General features: G+C 46.7%; 1 protein-coding gene across 1 annotated transcript in view; it reads left to right on the top strand.

Annotated features, from left to right (window-relative positions):
• tnpo3 (transportin 3) overlaps positions 1–17,990 on the top strand; it is a 77,507-nt gene that overhangs the window by 38,955 nt on the left and 20,562 nt on the right. The window contains exons 15-16 of the mRNA XM_038811713.1: positions 9,125–9,185; positions 14,235–14,375. Of these exons, the coding sequence (XP_038667641.1) occupies positions 9,125–9,185; positions 14,235–14,375 (202 nt within the window). The remainder of the gene's footprint in view (positions 1–9,124; positions 9,186–14,234; positions 14,376–17,990) is intronic.

Genomic DNA, 17,990 nt, shown 5'->3' with positions numbered 1-17,990 from the left:
AAACCCACGGAGACCCGGGGTGAACGTGCAGACTCCGCACAGACAGTGACCCAAACAGGGAATCGATCCTGGGACCCTGGCACTATGAAGCTACAGAGCTAACCACTGTGCTACCGTGCTGCCCAGTGGAGAGGTTCCCCCCCCCACTTCCCATTGGTTTCGCTTTTATGAGGACTCCACGGTGCCACACTCTGCCACATTGAAGTCAAGGGTTGTATTTGTCTTGCTTTTTATGGACAGGATTTACTTGAACAATTTTTCACATTGTCAGGTAGTTGCCAGTGGTCTGCTGTTTTGAAACAGGTGGGCTACTGGTGTGGCTGGTTTTGGAGCACAACTCTTGAGCACTACAGGGAGGATGTTGTTGGGGCCCATTGGCTCTCCTGCATTGTGTGCTCAACCACTTCTTGATATCATATGGAGTGAATCAAGTTGGCTGAAAACTGAATTCTGTGATGCTGCAGACCTCAAGAGGAGGCCCAGATGGGTTATCCACTTGCAATCATTGTTCTAAAAATATATATATTTAAAAAAAATGTATTTTATTACAAACATGTGTTAAAACAAGTTACAGCAAATAAACACTCCGGGAAACATACCAATCGACTGAACAGTCTGTCCAGATTTTTTCCCCTTTTTCCCCCCGCGACGAACAGCTCCTCAAGCGCAGTCACAAACATCGAACAACCTTTTCTCAAACCCCTCTGCAGAGCCCCTGAACTCATACTTTATCTCTAAAAAATATTTTTATTGACAGTTGACTTTAATACAAGAGCAGACCGAGCTTTGCAGACAAAAACTAAAACCAGAACACCGGTAATAATAACACAATAAAAATGAGTTCACATGAACCCCACGCTGTCACCATGTCCGTGATTGAGGTCTCAGTACTATTTAACATTATTTACAATCGTGTTTATTCCGTATCTTGAAGGGCTCTTACTGGAACTCCTACCGCTTAGTGGCAAGAATTGAATGCAACTTTGCCCACATGTTTACATATATTGCTGGGATCCTTCCCTTCGCTTGCCGATCATCTTCATTTTGCTGGTGGGGGGGGGGCTGCTGGGCCCCTTTGACACTGTTCCCACTTATCCTCCCCCTCTGGGAAGTATCTGCTCATGTGTACCTTGGTGAAGTGCACTCTGTACTTGCACCTGGCTTAGCCCGGCGTAGGAGGAGATGGAGTTGATCCTATGCACTGCCTCGATCCAAGGTCCTCCCCCTATCTCCATGCCCATTTCCTCCCCGCATTTCCATCTGGTCCCGTCCAGTGGGGTGATGACCTTTTACATAAGTTGTCTGTCGATGTTGCCACCTGTCGACCCCTAGCCAGTCCAGCCTTACCATTGTGTCCAGAAATGTGTGTCCTGGTCTCTGGTGGAACATTTTTGTCTCTGTACGGAGAACATAGCTGCAGGTACCTAAGCTTGTTCCCTTTTGGGAGTTGGAGCCTCTCTGAGAGTTCCCCACAGGGTCTCCAGTCATAATCATAATAATCTTTATTAGTGTCAGACATAGGCTTACATTAACACTGCAATGAAGTTACTGTGAAAATCCCCTAGTCGCCACATTTCGGCGCCTGTTCGGGTACACTGGGAGAATTCAGAATGTTCAATTCACCTAACAAGCACGTCTTTTGGGACTTTGTGAGAGGAAACTGGAGCACCCGGAGGAAACTCACACAGACACGGGGAGAACATGCAGACTCCGCATAGACAGTGACCCAAGCCGGGAATTGAACCCGGGTTCATGGCGCAGTGAAGCAACAGTACTAACCACTGTGCCACCCTTGTCCATGTCCTCTACCGTCAGTGTCCCTCTTTCCTCCTTCCACGTCCCAAACATGATGTCTATCCTCATCGATGTGAGCCTGTGGTTGTTGCACATGTCTCCCTGTTCGCAGTGGTGCCTGAACTGGTTCCATGTCCTTCTGCCACTGGGCTCTTGTAGCGTGTGTGTGTGGAGGGGGGGTGCATTCGGACTCAGTCCACCTCCAGTTTCCTTAGCCACCCCTATATCCTCTCTGCGTTTGCTGCCCTGTGGTAAAATATGAGATTCAGTACGGTCAGGCCTCCCATGTGCTGCCTCTGCTGTTAGGCTGGAGAGTTTCCGTTTGTGGAGCTTATTCCTGGTGTGGGCCACTTAGATCCCAAGGTACCTGAATGTGGTTTGGGGCACTTTAAACGGTGGTTCCTCCAGCTCTTAGGGACTTACCGGGAAGATTTTGCTCTTTCCCAGGTTGCCTTTATAACCTGAGAAGATGTTGAACACCCGAATGAGTCCAGTTATCTTGCCCATGCTGGCTATGGGGTTCGACACGTAGAAGAACAGGTTATCCTCATAGAGCTAGACTCTGTCCTCTTGCTCCTCTTTGAATGCCTGTGAATGCCTGTCCATGAATCCATTGTTTTAAGGGTAATAGCCAGCGGCTGGATTGCCAATGCGAACAGGAGCGGAGATAGCAGGCCTTGTTCCCCTGTACAACTGGAATTGCCGAGAGAAAACTCTTGTTATTATAACCATGGTGTAAATTTGGGAGAAAATGTGAAAAAGGAGAATAAAAAATATTTTAAAAAATTATAACCATGGTCACATTAAACTTCTAAAATGCAAGATATTGGATCTGGTTTGATGCATTGGCACCAAAAAGCTGTAGGAACCAGATTAAAATACCGCATTTGAGGCCAGTACGTTTTAGTGTTGTGGAATGTGCTTAATCTACCATCTGTGATTTCATCCACCACTAGTGATAGACCTGTACCCACCAGGGCCTTTATACCTCTATTAAACAGTTGAAAATCCCCACTCCAGATACAACTCACGTTTACAAGAGCAAAATCTGCATTTTTGTTTCCTTGTATACTTAATTCGGCATGGTATCAATACTTTGCACAACGAACATTAGGTTCGATTTTTTCTTAACTCTTTCATGGACTATGGGTGTTGCTGGCAAGGGCAGCATTTATTGACCTTCTCTAATTGCCCTTGAACTGAGTGACTTTGTTGGCCATTTCAGAGGGCCGTTAAGAGACAACTGGATTCTGTGAGTTGAGTAACATGCAGGCCAGTCCAGGTATGGATGGGAAATTTCCTTTCCTAAATGGCATTAATGAATCAGATAGGTTTTTACAAAAATCAATTATGATTTTCATGCTCATCATTCCTTTTTTAAAAAAAATAATTTTTATTGGAATTTTTTACAGAAAATATAAAAATATAACAACAAGTATAGCAACAGGCAGTAATATGCAACTAACAGCCCCATAACACCCACAATCCCCCCCATACCGTAACATCAAATGTATCACACTCTCCCCCCCCCCCCCCCCCCCACTCACTCACCAAGAGAACTTAACCATAAATTAAAATTAAATAAATCAAATTTAAATAAAATAAGCAAACATAATCAATGCCCCCCCCCCCCCCCCCGCCCCGGTTGCTGCTGCTACTGTCCCAGTACCCTATCGTTGAGCCAAAAAGTCGAGGAAAGGTTGCCACCGTTTAAAGAACCCTTGCACCGATCCTCTCAGGGCGAATTTAACCTTCTCAATGACCTGGATCATTGATCCAGGTCTCCACGCTTGGGGGCCTCGCGTCCTTCCACTGTAGCAAAATCCTTCGCCGGGCTACTAGGGACGCAAAGGCCAGCACACCGGCCTCTTTCGCCTCCTGCACTCCCGGCTCTACCCCAACCCCAAAGATCGCGAGTCCCCATCCTGGCTTGACCCTGGATCCCACCACCCTTGACACCGTCCTCGCCACCCCCTTCCAGAACTCCTCCAATGCCGGGCATGCCCAGAACATATGGGCATGGTTCGCTGGACTCCCCGAGCACCTGACACACCTATCTTCACCCCCAAAGAACCTACTCATCCTCGTCCCAGTCATGTGGGCCCTATGCAGCACCTTGAATTGGATGAGGCTAAGCCGCGCACACGAGGAGGAAGAATTTACCCTCTCCAGGGCATCAGCCCATGTCCCGTCTTTGATCTGTTCCCCCAGTTCCCCCTCCCACTTCGTTTTCAGCTCCTCTACTGACGCCTCTTCCACCTCCTGCATAAGCTTGTAGATATCGGATATCTTCCCCTCCCAGACCCCCGAGAGCACCCTGTCACTCACCCCCCTCGCGGGGAGCGCGGGGAATCCCTCCACCTGCCGTCTAGCAAATGCCTTTACCTGCAGATATCTAAACATGTTTCCCGGCGGGAGCCCAAATTTCTCCTCCAACTCCCCCAGGCTCGCAAACCTTCCGTCGATAAACAGGTCCCTCAGCTGTCTAATGCCCGCTCTATACCATCCCCGAAATCCCCCATCCATGTTCCCCGGGACGAACCTATGGTTCCCCCTTAACGGAGCCTCCATCGAGCCCCCCACTTCTCCCCTATGTCGCCTCCACTGCCCCCAAATCTTGAGGGTAGCCGCCACCACCGGACTCGTGGTATACCTCGTGGGAGGGAGCGGCCACGGCGCCGTTACCAGGGCCCCCAGGCTTGTATTCCCACAGGACTCCCTCTCCATCCGTTTCCATGCTGCCCATGCTCATCATTCCTGACACTAACTTTATGTTTCAGATTTATTAATTGAATTTAAATTAGACCAGCTGCAATATCTGATTTATATGAGTGCTCCAGAGCATCAACCTGGGCCTCTGGATTACTAGTCCAGCCACGTGGCTCTACTAAGATCACATCATTGTCCTTGGTAACCCATTCCAAGACTTCTGCTTGGGGCAGTTGGTGAGAGATAGGTGTGTGCGGCTCTCATGTTGCCGGCTGTCATTATCCATTTCTCTGGCGTTGCCTTCTTGTTCTGAGTCTTTCCACAATAACCATTTATAAATCCGGTTTGGCTGCTTGGAACTCGTACCTTTACGCCGTCCATATCTTTAAGAACTGTTTTCTTCGGTCTCGCTTTGCGTTCCGCATACCAACAGGTCTCCTGCATTGTGGCAGTACACAGTCAGGCTGCCCACAGGTGGCCAGGGACTGGCACTCCGATTTGTGACCTCTGCCCTGGCTCTAACCACCTCCTCTCCCCAGGGCAGCAAGTCTGATGTAGAGATCTCTGCCCCTGAAACTGAATCCACATCCCTGCCCTGCAAGCTGCATTGAGGTTCCCTCTTGCGCAGTCCCCTACAACCATGCAGTTCTACATTCTCTGTATTCAGTGCCCCCGCAATCCTCTATTAAAGTCAGACCAATGGTCTTATCAGTACCAGGATGTTATTTGTTTTCTTGCCCTCGGATTGTCTTTCCTTCCTGCTGATGTTATTGACTCTTGCAAGGCTACAGTTCCATTGATGCTGATCGATCTGGCGCCTGAATTTCTCCTGTATGTAGCCGATGGGTAGCACAGTGGTTAGTACTGTTGCTTACAGCGCCAGTGACCCAGGTTCGATTCCTGGCTTGGGTCATTGTCTGTGCGGAGTCTGCATGTTCTCGCCTTGTCTGCGTGGGTTTCCTCCGGCCGCTCCGGTTTCCTCCTACAAGTCACGAAAGACGTGTTGTTAGGTAATTTGGACATTCTGAATTCTCCCTCTGTGTACCCGAACAGGTGCTGGAATGTGGGGACTAGGGGCTTTTCACAGTAACTTCATTGCAGTGTTAATGTAAGCCTACTTGTGGCAATAATAAAGATTATCATTATGTAGTTATATTCAACTGCAGAAGTATCGCAACCAATTCCTTATTTGCAGCTAAACGCGCACATACTTTCACACCCACAGTTCCCAGCAGCGAGCAGGAATATTGTGGTTTATTGCTGTAACCCAGTTGAGATCAGCTAACTGGGCACTGTGGTAATTAAATCTGGGATCTTTTTGGTCTCTATGACTCAGTTGCTCACATTTTGAAACAGCTGATCTATCATGGGAGCAATGTAATGAAAACCATCTCCTAACCTTGTTCCCGCAGCTAGCACATTCTCGGGCACCTTGCCATAAATTTACTGCCTTACAAAACAGGAACTGCAAACAGTGATTAACCCACAGCCTGCTGTACAAACAACAGCGATAAACACTCGCTCTGCTGTGTGAACAATGGAACAGCTCAGTGACTTAACCCTCACTTTGCTGTACAAATTGTCAGATGGGGCACTTCAGCGATTAACTTCATTCTGCTGGACAAACTATGGATCTACACAGCGATTGACTCTTTAACTTGCTGTGCTAAGTCTGGAACTGAACACTGGATTAACCTGTACCATGCTATGGAATTATACAAGCCTACATCACTTTATTAAAATAATTTTTAAATTACGTTTTAAACATTTTATGCATAGAAAAACTAACCAAACCCCCCCCCCCACCAGAAATAGTACAAAGAAAAAACTGCCCTACATACCCCTTCCCCCAGCCACACTCCCCGTCCCTCCCCTCACTAGCAGCTGACAGTGACCAACTCTTTAAATTGCAGAATGAACGTGCGCCATCTTTTGTAAAACCCCTTGATCGCGCCTCTCAAGGTGAACTTAACTTTCTCAAGGTATAATTAAGTCCCCCAGCCACACTAAGGCACAGGGCGGCGCAGCGGACCTCTACCCGAAATAACCCACCTGTGAGCAATCAGCGGACGAAGACTAAAACATCCCCTCCTGCCCCCATCTGTCGGTCCGGCAGGTCCCACCCCCAAATATGGCCCCTAGGGGATTAGGTTCCAAATCCATTTGCAAGATTGCCGACATGGTGCTGAAGGAAGAGCCCCAAACCTCCCCAACTCCAACTACGGGCAAGACCAAAACATATGAACATGATTGGCCAGGCCCCTCCCAAACCGCTCACTCCTGCAGACAGCCGTCTCACCCTCGACCTTGTTAGATGTGCCCTATGCACCACCTTTATTTGTATTAACCCGAGTCTTGAACACAGGTGGTACCCTGCAGCACTTCACACCACATCCCCTCCTCCAGTGCCATTCCCAACTCCTACTCACACTTGGCCTTAACCCCCTCCAGCGATACCATATCCTCCTCCAAAACCCTCCCATTGATCCCCAAGGTAACTCCCCCCTCCATATCCACCACTGACTGCATTCCCTCTAACAGCGAGGAGGGCAGCATCGCGAGAAACGTCGGAAAGACCTGCCGTGCAAAATCCCGCATCTAATTGAAAGTTTCTGACTGTGGGATCCCAAACTTCTCCGTCAACTCCTCCAAATTCGCGAATCGCCTTTCCAGAAACAAATCCCTCATCCTACCACCCCCTTTTCCTCCCAACTCCAGAACCTTCCATCTAATCTAGCCAGTTCAAACAGATCATAGAACATAGAACAGTACAGCACAGAACAGGCCCTTCGGCCCTCGATGTTGTGCCGAGCAATGATCACCCTACTCAAACTCACGTATCCATCCTATACTCGTAACCCAACAACTCCCCCTTAACCTTACCTGCACAATCTCCTGGGAGGTTAACGTCTGCCTAAGCTGGCCAGCCAATAAGTGACTGGCCTTCTCACCATACTCCTACATTGCTACTTTTACCTGCCTCAACTGGCACACCGCTCCCATCTGTAGACAACAGATCAAATTGCATCTCCACTTCCTTCCTGCTGGCCAAATGCTATGGGGTGGGATCTGCCGAGTACTTGCCATCAACGTCCAGAATTTAATTTATTAGCCGTGGCTCTCCTCCCTTGCCTCCTTGTCAACCTGCACCTTATGGGAGATTATTTCACCCATCAGCACCGTTTTCAAAGCCTCCCTTAACACCAATGTCAAAACCTCTCCATTTTTATTCAACCCCACATGTTTGTAAATCACCTGCGCCATCTTCACGCAGGACTCCAAGTCCGCTAGCAACCCCACATCCAAACTCCACGCCGGCCACCGCGCCATCCCCCTCTCCAAGACAACATATACCAGGTGCGGGGCATGGTCAGAGATGACGATCACCGAATAGTCTGCCTTCCTTACCCCCGCCAGCAAAGACCTACCCATAATTTTAAAAATCGATCCATGAGTGTACATTATTTACCAGGGAGAAATAAGAATATACTCTGCCCCCCAGATTCAAGAACCTCCATGGGTCTGCTCCCCACATCTTCATGAGCGTCACCAACAAACCCCCCCCCCCAAAGGGGGTCAAAGACCTTGGTCAAGCCTCTCTGTCTCTCTCTCACTTTTTCGTTCTCTCCCTCGCTCTCAATCTCTCTCTGTCTCTCTCAATCTCTCTCTCTCCTAGCTCTCTCTCTCTCTCTCTCTCTCTCTCTCTCTCTCTCTCTCTCTCTCTCTCTCTCTCTCTCTCTCTCTCTCTCTCTCTCTCTCTCTCTCAGTCAACTCTGTACTTACTGCGAACATTAGAATATTAAGATTTTGTAACTTGTATTATCATTATAAATCTGTAGATATCTGTAAAGGTGTAGTCAAGGTGACGGAGTAGTGTGCTGTAGTTGATCTTTTTATTTTATTAAAGGTTTTATTATTTTGTTAAAAGTTAATTGGCAGTCCTGTGACTGTTGATTCACGTCTCTAAACAAAATATAAAAGTTGGGATCTATCGAAGTGGGGTTCCGTTCTGGGACCTGACTGCCCCATAATATCATTGGCTTGGATCGCAACATTTGCCTCAAGACTTTCATAAGATCAATTCAGATAAAAATCTTGCTCTCAACTTCCTAAGGAGATACGAGGACAGATGACAAAATGCTCAAAGGGTTAAAGGTGGGCTTTAGGAAGGAGAGAGGTGACCAATTGTCCTGAACAATGTACGTGCTCACTGAGGCAGAATTCTGAATGCCCAACTGACCTGACATTCACATGGGGGAGCTTGATGATTCTGCCTCCATGTTATCATTACCATCTCTCAGAGGGTTGTGAGCCTTTGGAACTTTATTCCTCAAAAGGCAGTCGAAGTAGAGCCTTTGTACATTTTTAAGCCAGAGGTAGATTCTGGATAAGCAAGTGGGTGAAAGGTTATCGGGGTTAGTCAGGAATATAGAGTTGAAGTTAAAATTCGATTAGCTATAGGCTTGAAGGGTCGAGTAGCCTACTCCTAATTTATATTTTGTATGAATACTTTTATTAATTTCTCCTCTGCAACGATGACAGTCTTTTCTTTTCTGTCCTTTATTTAGCATTATATAGAATTTCAGATATGTTATTAATGATTTAACTTGTCATGTTTCAGACACACAAATCCTATTGTCGAAAATGGGCAGACGCATCCATGTCAGAAGGTGATACATGAAGTAAGTGCATGTGTCAGAATGGCGCAGTCCGTGCTACTGATGGATGAGTTTGTTGTGGATGTGGGATCTGCTTTTGGGTTGCCTGACTTGCTGCATTCTTTTGTTTCCAATTATCCACTTACTCTGCACATCTTTGGGTTCTGGGGATGAGACCCACACAGACAGGGGGACGATATGCAAACTCCACACAGACAGGGGGAGAATATGCAAACTCCACACAGACATGGGGAGGATATGCAAACTCCACACAGACAGGGGGAGAATATGCAAACTCCACACAGACAGGGGGAGAATATGCAAACTCCACACGGACAGGGTACCGGGATTGGGACCGGGATTAAACCCGGGTCCTCGGTGCCATGAGGCAGCAGTGCTAACCACTGCACCACCGTGCCACCCTGACTTCCTACATTCTAACCACTTGTCCTTCACCTCCAACCCAACCCCATCTTGGAATTGGCTCCTTTGTAAGATGTGGGGTCTGTGGTTGGACATATCCATTACTGTATTTTGCCTTTCTCAGTCCATCCCTTTATTGAATCCTGGTTTAATGGAGCCTAGTGGCCTGCAACTCTGGTCCTAGAAATAAATGGAGTAACAGCATAGAGTGAAGGGTGATGGGCTTTGGAATTTAAACATCCACTCTCCCCACCACTGGCACACTGTGGCCGCAGACTGCATGTGTACTTTCTGCATGATGCACTTCATCAACTCGCCAAGGCTTCTCAGGCAGCATCTCCCAAACAAGCAATCTCTTCCACCTAAAAAGACAGGAGCAGCAGCAGGATTGAAAAACCATCACCTCCAAGTCATTCATCATCCCGACCTGAATGTATATTGGCTGCTCCTTCATTGTCTCTGGTTTGAAATCCCAGAGCTCCCTATCTAATAGCACTGTGCAAACACCTTTGCCAATCGAACTGCAGTGGTTTAAATAGAAAGCCCGCCCTCACCATTTCGAGTGGAGCTGTAGATGGCCAGTTAGTATCAGCCAAACCAATGGTACTCTTATCCAGAGAATTTTTTTTAAAAAATGGCCTTGCTATCCTTTCCCTTCTTGTCGACACTGACCTTCATAGTATCACTGGCTCCTGTCTTTAAATAGATGAGTCCAGACTTGGTTCATGAAGTCTGAGCTGTTCTCCTTTCTCTCCCATTTGCACCCTGTGGAGGGGTGAGCCAGAGATACACTTCTTTCATTTTCAATTGAGCTCCTCCCCATATGTTTCAGATCAGTAACATGTGACTGATACATGCTTACATTGCACAGTCCTAATGCTGTTCGACAGCTAGGCTTAGTTAAGTCACATTGTTACAGGTTAAAGGCCCACTTTAGGACTTGAGTAGGTATCTAGGCTAACAGTGCAGGATGGTACTGGAGGAGTGCTGCATTGCTGAAGGTGTTGCGCATCGATGAGATGTTGAACAAAGACCGTTGCCTACTTGTTAGTTGGTTCAGAGACACGTCAAAGATCCAATTATATTATTTAAATAATAGAGGGATTGTCTGTCCTGGCCAACCATCATTAACGCCTCCAAACATTAGATTATCTGATCACTCGTATTGTTGCACTTTGTCAGTTGCATAGATTGGCTTAATGTAAATCATATTAAAATAATTAATTGTGTGAAGTGATCTTAGATGCATTCTCTTTTTTTATATATAAATTTAGAGTACCCAATTTCCTTTTCTAATTTAGCTTGGCCAAACCACCTACCCCGCACATCCTTTTTGGGTTGTGGGGGTGAGAGACACGCAGACACCGGGATAATGTGCAAACTCCACATGGACAGTGACCGGGGCTGGGATTGAACCAGGGTCCTCGGTGCCGTGAGGGAGCAGTGCTAACCACTGCACCGTGCTGCCCAGATACATTCACTGATAAGGTGGCTTATTAAGCTTAAGGTTGTTTCTGCCTTTTGTTTCTACCACAAGCTGGAATGTGTGTGTAAATAAAGCAGACAAATGCTCTGCAAGCCTTGATTTGCTCAGGCACCATCTCCTGACAGTACTCTTGAGTAGCCCACTAGAAAGACCTCTGGGTTCTACCATTCTTTGTTCCTGTGCAAAGAATTTTGTGCGTCTGATTCAGCCCATGGAACCTGTTCCTCTATTGAATTACATCGTGCACGATCTCTATCTCAGCTCATTCTTCCTGCCTTGTTCCTTAAAACCCTTAATACCATAGTCCAACAAAACCACCATTTTGGCATTTTCAATTGTCCCCCACTCTTTAGCAGTCTTTTGGGGGATATTGTCCCAGATTTTCACTAACCCATCCTAGCACAAAAGACAGAAGAATTAGGAGAGAGCTGAGTTACCACATTCACTCACCCTCTTTTTCAAAAGGTTAGCTCTAGCTGATGGCAAGGCGCCCATTACTTATGTACTAGTCTAGAAACAGAATGTTAGTTTGGGGCAAGAGCCAGATTTTCCCACACTTTTTACACAGGTTCCATAGAATCCCTAGAGTACAAAAGGAGGTTATTAGGCCCATCGAGTCTGCACTGACCCTCTCAATAGGCACCCTGTCCTTTGCCCGCACCCCCACCCTGTTCCTGTCATCCCACCTAACCTGCACATCTTTGGACTGGGGGGGAGAAACCGGAGCACCCGGTGGAAACCCACGGAGACACTGGGAGAATGTGCAGACTCCGCACAGACAGTGACCCAAGGCAGAAATTGAACCTGGCCCTGAGGCAACAGTGCTCGCCACTGTGCCACTGTGACCCGCCCAAGACCATATATTATACATGTGAATGTTATGCATCAAAATGGAGATTAGCTAACTCGACATGACCAGGCGCCTTCCTGACTGAATGGCTCGACTTACTGTTGAATAAAGCCGCTGAGCTGTCAGGGAGGGCCCTGTTTGTCTTTTTGGAAGAATGCACAGATTGTGTGGCAGTTTTCCAACATTGCTGAAACACTAGAACACATTTCCACAGAGCATTGGGATGTGGGTTAATGTTTAGGATCTTTCCCTTCACTCTATATTTATCCATTCACGTGCTCCCCCCAGTCTGTTCTGAGTTTCCAGTATATACGAGGGTGCCATGCAGAGGCACTAACCATCAGCAGTAGGGAGGAGGTGCCAGTTACTTTCTGGATCCTGGCTTCGATCCAGTTCAGACTTGGTGAGATGATGATGTCTGCGTTCATTGTATTTTATTTCTTCTCGGAATATGGATTATTGTTCATCCCTAGTTCCCTTATTTACACTTCAGAGGATATTCAGAGTGCTACGTACTATGGCACGTGAGTTGTGAGACGATCAAACTGGATAATTGTGAAAGAGTCACTTCTCTAATGATCCAGTTTTATTTTTACAACAATCCTGCGGCTTTTGTGATCATTTTTCTGATTATCAGGCCCATCAACCCCAACCTTTCATTTGACTAAATCTAGCCCCACCGTCTCACCTTATATATAGGCCTTGCCTACCCACCATCGCTGTTTTCTCCAACCCCACCTTCTCACCATATCCATTACTCTTTTCTTCGCAAACTACTAGATTATTGAATTCAGCTTAACAGCGTGCCATGGTGGGATCCGGACTCATGGGGCGGGGATCGCTGATGGCGAAATTGCATTCGGCCTTTGGCCGGAGACTCCCCATTTATGCCGGAACCGGGGGCGGTGCCATGTTTGCGATGCTCCGCCCCCTCAAAAACGGCGTACTCTGGGCGAACGCCACATGGCGTATAGACGGCCTCAGGACGTCACCTGAGGACCTCTCCCGATGCTCTGCCCCCGATGGGCCGGATATCCGACGGCGTCGTTCATGTGTGCTCACACCGTTCGGGGACCTCGCGTGGCAGCTGCGGACTGAGTCCAGCGCCACCACAGTCGGGGGGAGGGTGTTATTTTTTCCAATTAAGGGGTAATTTAGTGTGGCCGATCCACCTACTCTACACATCTTTTAGGTTGTGGGGGTGGGACCCACGCAGACACGGGGAGAATGCGCAAACCCCACACGGACAGTGACCCAGGGCTGGGATCGAACCTGGGACTCGGCGCCGTGGAGGCAGCAGCGCTAACCACTGCACCACCGTGCCGCCATGGTTTGCTACTCTTGCAGCATAATTATTAGGCTACAGATTTAAGGGTCCCATGAGTGATGAATAATCTAAATCCAGTTCTTAGTGGACACAGCAGTGCAGTGCCTCTAATTCAGCAATAATGTGCAACCTTCCAGCTTTGAGAATGAGATGAAGCCGAGCAGAAATAATTTTGTATTTATTTCTGTATCAAGCTTGGCAGTGTTTGACCCATGACACTGTGTATCCAAAATGAAAAGTATTCTGTTACTCAGCACAAACATCCCCTCTCTTAGAGCATGCAATTCCCCGACAAGAAGTTGGTTTGTCATGCTTCAATTCTATTAAGGGAAAATAGAGGGTAAAATGGAAAATGTGCTTGCTGCTTTCAGAATTGAAAATTGTACTCTACAAATAAACTTATAGAAGAGCAGAATAGTTAGTGAGCATGATATCAAAGGGGGAGTGTTTTGGACTAGGGGCCCCTGGTGTTAGTTAGCCTGCAGTGCAGTTCCACATTCTTGTAGTTCAGTTGTTAGCACTTAGTTGTGGACTCAAGTCCCAGTCCAGAGACATGAGCATAAACATCAAGGCTAACACTCCAGCACAATACTGAGGAGTCAGTGGTCCCAGTCTTTCGGATGATGCTCAGACAAAGCCCCCTCTGGCCAACTCGGGTGGATGCCAAAGATCCTATTATTTTGAAGATGTGCAGGGGAGTCACCATTGTTGTCTTGGGCCAATTGTTATCCCTCAATCAACATCACTAAAGCAATAAGAGTTGTCTGATTAGTCTCACATTACAGTTTGTGGGAGCTTACTGTGCACAAATGGCTGCTGCCTTTCCAACATTACAGCAGTGAACACACTCAAAGGAAAATGTACTCCAAAAGCTGCAAAGCACTGTGGGATGTCCGGAGGCATTTTGTAAATGCAAATTCCTTATTTCTCACTTTGTTTATTCTCTAACTGCAGTTTCTTTCCCCACTCCCATCCCTGTTTCTTTAGATCTGGCCTGTCTTATCTGAAACCTTGAACAAACATCAAGCAGACAATCGGATTGTGGAGCGCTGCTGTCGGTGTTTGCGTTTTGCTGTCCGTTGTGTGGGGAAAGGGTCAGCTGCATTGCTTCAGCCCCTGGTCACCCAGGTAGGTTGGTTTATGGATCCTGCCAACTGGTAGAGGTGGGGGAGGAATTTTAAAGGTAGACTTACTCATGATCAAATTTATTAGCAGAGTAATGGACCATTGAAACAAGCTGCATGGGAGAACCTTTTGAATGAGCAGTATAGGGGGTGACAATTAGATGTTTTTCTGGAGTGAGAACAAAGTGAGGGATATAATGGGGAGGTTGGGTTGTTCATTGAAAGGAATGGATGGACTTGCTTTTCTAATGCTTTTCCCAGTGCTTAAAAATTCTCGCATCGTAATATCTGTTCATGGAATATCAGGGTTCCCTCTAATACAGTAGGTTGTTATTAATCTCTTCAACTGAGATTGAAGTCTCTTTCCTATATTTTCTCCTCTGCTTGTCATCTGAGGGTTAAGAGGTGACTTGCATTTGTGAATATTGGCCCAGCCCCCCAGCATTTGCACTCAAACAGGCAATAGTATGACTCACTTCTCTTCCCCTCCAATTCAACATTTACAATGACGTGGCTGGAATTGGAGGGTTGGGGTGGTGGTGAGGTGGGCGGGGCGGTTAGTGTCTTGTAGAGAATTGTTGCAAACCTGCACCCCTCCTGGTTGAGGCTGGGCTGTTGCTCAGCCCTTCTTCAATCCTGTGTTGATCTTGATTATTTGTTCAAGTACTAGAGTAAGACTTGAGCCTTCAAAATTCTTATACAGAGAGAGGGTCGGTAAAGACGTCTTAAAAAGAGTTCTTTGCAGATTCCTAGGATATGTGTCACTGACAACGGCAGCAATGAATCATGTCATTCTGATCCATTCGAATCATGTTGCAATGCCAGGATTGGGGGAAGTGTATTGTATGAAATGTCACCTCTTGGGTTTGAGTTAGGTACCTCAGTTCCATTTATTTCTTTCCTGTGTGAAGGCATCGTGCCTGTAATTCCCTCCTCCACCCAGCAAATTGCAACTCATTCAGTGTCATTGTGTTGAACAACAGCTGTCTTCTGCTGTGGTATTGTGTGAAGCAAACAATGGCATGATGGGAAAAGTAGTCAAGTTTTCTTGGTACAAGTGAATTTAAACTGATTTCATATAACCTAAGGCACAGAATACACAGAGACAGCATGTCCTGAGAACTGGGTGACTCTGAGAGTCTAGATAAGGCTTGAAACTAGAAGCAGTCTTAATACATAACAAGCTGAACAACTATTTCTTCCTGTTCCTAAACAAATTCTTCCCTTTCTTAAAACAAAGACAAGATAATGATATGAAACTCAAGTCCCCTAAAGGTCAGCAAGGTGACGCCATTGTAACGATTATTACTTATGTTTTACTTTCGATCAAATTCCTGACCAAGTTGTATTCATGTTATCTTGATCCTATAATTATAAGAATCGCCTTCTTTTCCTGTAATATCGCAGACTTGGGACGGACTCAGCAGTTTGTAATTGACTGCCTTCCGAATTCAAGTCTCAGCCATTTACTGCTAGCAGTCAGTTCTAATTCGGAAATAAAGTTCAGTTTTGCTCACCTAATGAATCATGTTTATATTTCTCTATCATAGTCAAGACGCGGGGAAAATATAAAATACAACACTGCTTTCTTGGAGGATGTGGTTACGCCATTAGCTGCTTCAAAGTAATGGTGTAGTCTTGTCCCCGTTAATTCTTCTTGGGTCTTTTGTCACAAGTGGGGATTATTCCTGAAATGGGAGGAATCCCATTGCAGTTAACTGTCCGCTTCAACAACTTATTGCTTTCACCAGTATGCCTGAAGATAGAGTATGGACCCATGGACACTAGGTTTCCTGTACGGTTCATGTGCATCAAATTGACAGAATTTGATAGCATCTAATGTACTGGGGTGTCCCCCCTAGCATACTGCCGTGACCCACCAATGGTGGTTTCCTTCAGTGTGATTCCATGGTTCGCCAATAAATAAACCCACACCAATTCAATGATGCCCTGAAAGATTAAGAGTATGGATGTGATGCCGTTGCCATATTTTATGCCCACCACTAGAGGGTAATATTGTGCAATGTATGCCACTCCTGCTGCTAGGTTTATGTCTGGTGAATTGGCATGCAATGTTTAAACCACCGGATTAGGCCATTGTGCAGTGCTTCATGCTCTTGCACTGTCTGATTAGTGCCAGTAGCTGCCTGTGGTGTATGCACCAAATGCAGTTGGAACAGTGCAGCCATGTTGGCACAACGTAATTGTAAAACACAGTGATGGGGGAATGTTACGTCAAGCATTCCCTTTAAGATTGCTCAGACTCAGCTAGTCGCAATCCTAATGAGACCAAACATAGCAAAGAATAATGAAATGAAAATGAAAATCGCTTATTGTCACGAGTAACTTCAAATGAAGTTACTGTGAAAAGCCCCTAGTCGCCACATTCCGCCGCCTGTTCGGGGAGGCTGTTATGGGAATTGAACCGTGCTGCTGGCTTGCCTTGGTCTGCTTTCAAAGCCAGCGATTTAGCCCTGTGAGCTAAACAGCCCCTTAGATGGAATATTGATTAGGAGCCTGACCTATAGTTAAAGCATTGATCCAAAGTACACAGGGCTAAAAATTGCTTTCCTTTGTTTTTTGCTTTTTTGGCATAGTGGGGTGGGGACCCCAAATCGTGACTTGCATGCAAATTTGGTGCTGCTAGTTCATTTACATGATCAGGTTGGGTTGAGCATTTCCTGTAGTGTTGGTTGCCTCTGGCAGGGGGTGGGACAGCATTATACCTGGCTGTCATACAAACTTTTGTCATCATCAGAGAGCATGTCGGGGAGTCTAGCTCCATCTTGGCACAGGACATCATTCGCAGATGCTCTTTCAGCTGCCTTTGTCCCATTTACTGCTGTGCATGGACATGCATGGTCCAAAAATGGGCAATAGGCATCTTTAGCTGTAGGGCTATGCGACACCAGGTTAGCTCCAGTCCAGCTACATGCGTGCATGCAGGTGATGCCCATCCAGGTGCCCATCTCCAGGTGGCGTGCCAGAAGCAGCTGCTGGTGCACTGTGCACTCTCTCCTCTTTCTACACCCCCCCCCCCCCCCCCCCCCCAAGCTGGTACTATCAAATAGATGAGCTGGGATGATTTGGGGATTGTGTTGTGTGCTAAATTGGTGTATTTGCCAGCATCGAGAACCGTATTTCAAGATAATTAATAATTTGGAAATCATTTGCCATGGCCCTAAGTATTCCTGATCCAACTGCGGTTAAACTGGAAGTGAGCGATAGATATTGTATCTTACTAAACCCACACAGTCATCCAGCTAAGCTGACTCTGTGAGACAGGAGCCACAAAGCTCCCTCTATGTTGTATCGGGTACTGTTCACGCACTCACAGGACAATTGCAAATGAGGTGGTTCATGCAGAATGTGGTCAGTCATTCACCTGGAAACAATCCTACACCTAGACTTCTCCCACGGCCGGTGCCACCTCCCGCCATCATCACCATTGCTAAAATCTGTTTCTTCACTTGTACAAATTAATCCTCGGGATGTGGGCAGTGCAGGTAAGGTCAATATCCCCAATTGCTCTGAATTGAGCGTCGTGCTGAGCCACTTCAGAGGGCAATTAAGGGCCAATCACATTGGCATGGGACTGATGTCGCATTTAATTCAGACT

Source organism: Scyliorhinus canicula, chromosome 11, assembly GCF_902713615.1.
Source record: "Scyliorhinus canicula chromosome 11, sScyCan1.1, whole genome shotgun sequence".
Taxonomy (NCBI): domain Eukaryota; kingdom Metazoa; phylum Chordata; class Chondrichthyes; order Carcharhiniformes; family Scyliorhinidae; genus Scyliorhinus; species Scyliorhinus canicula.
This window is presented reverse-complemented; position numbering and strand designations above follow the sequence as displayed.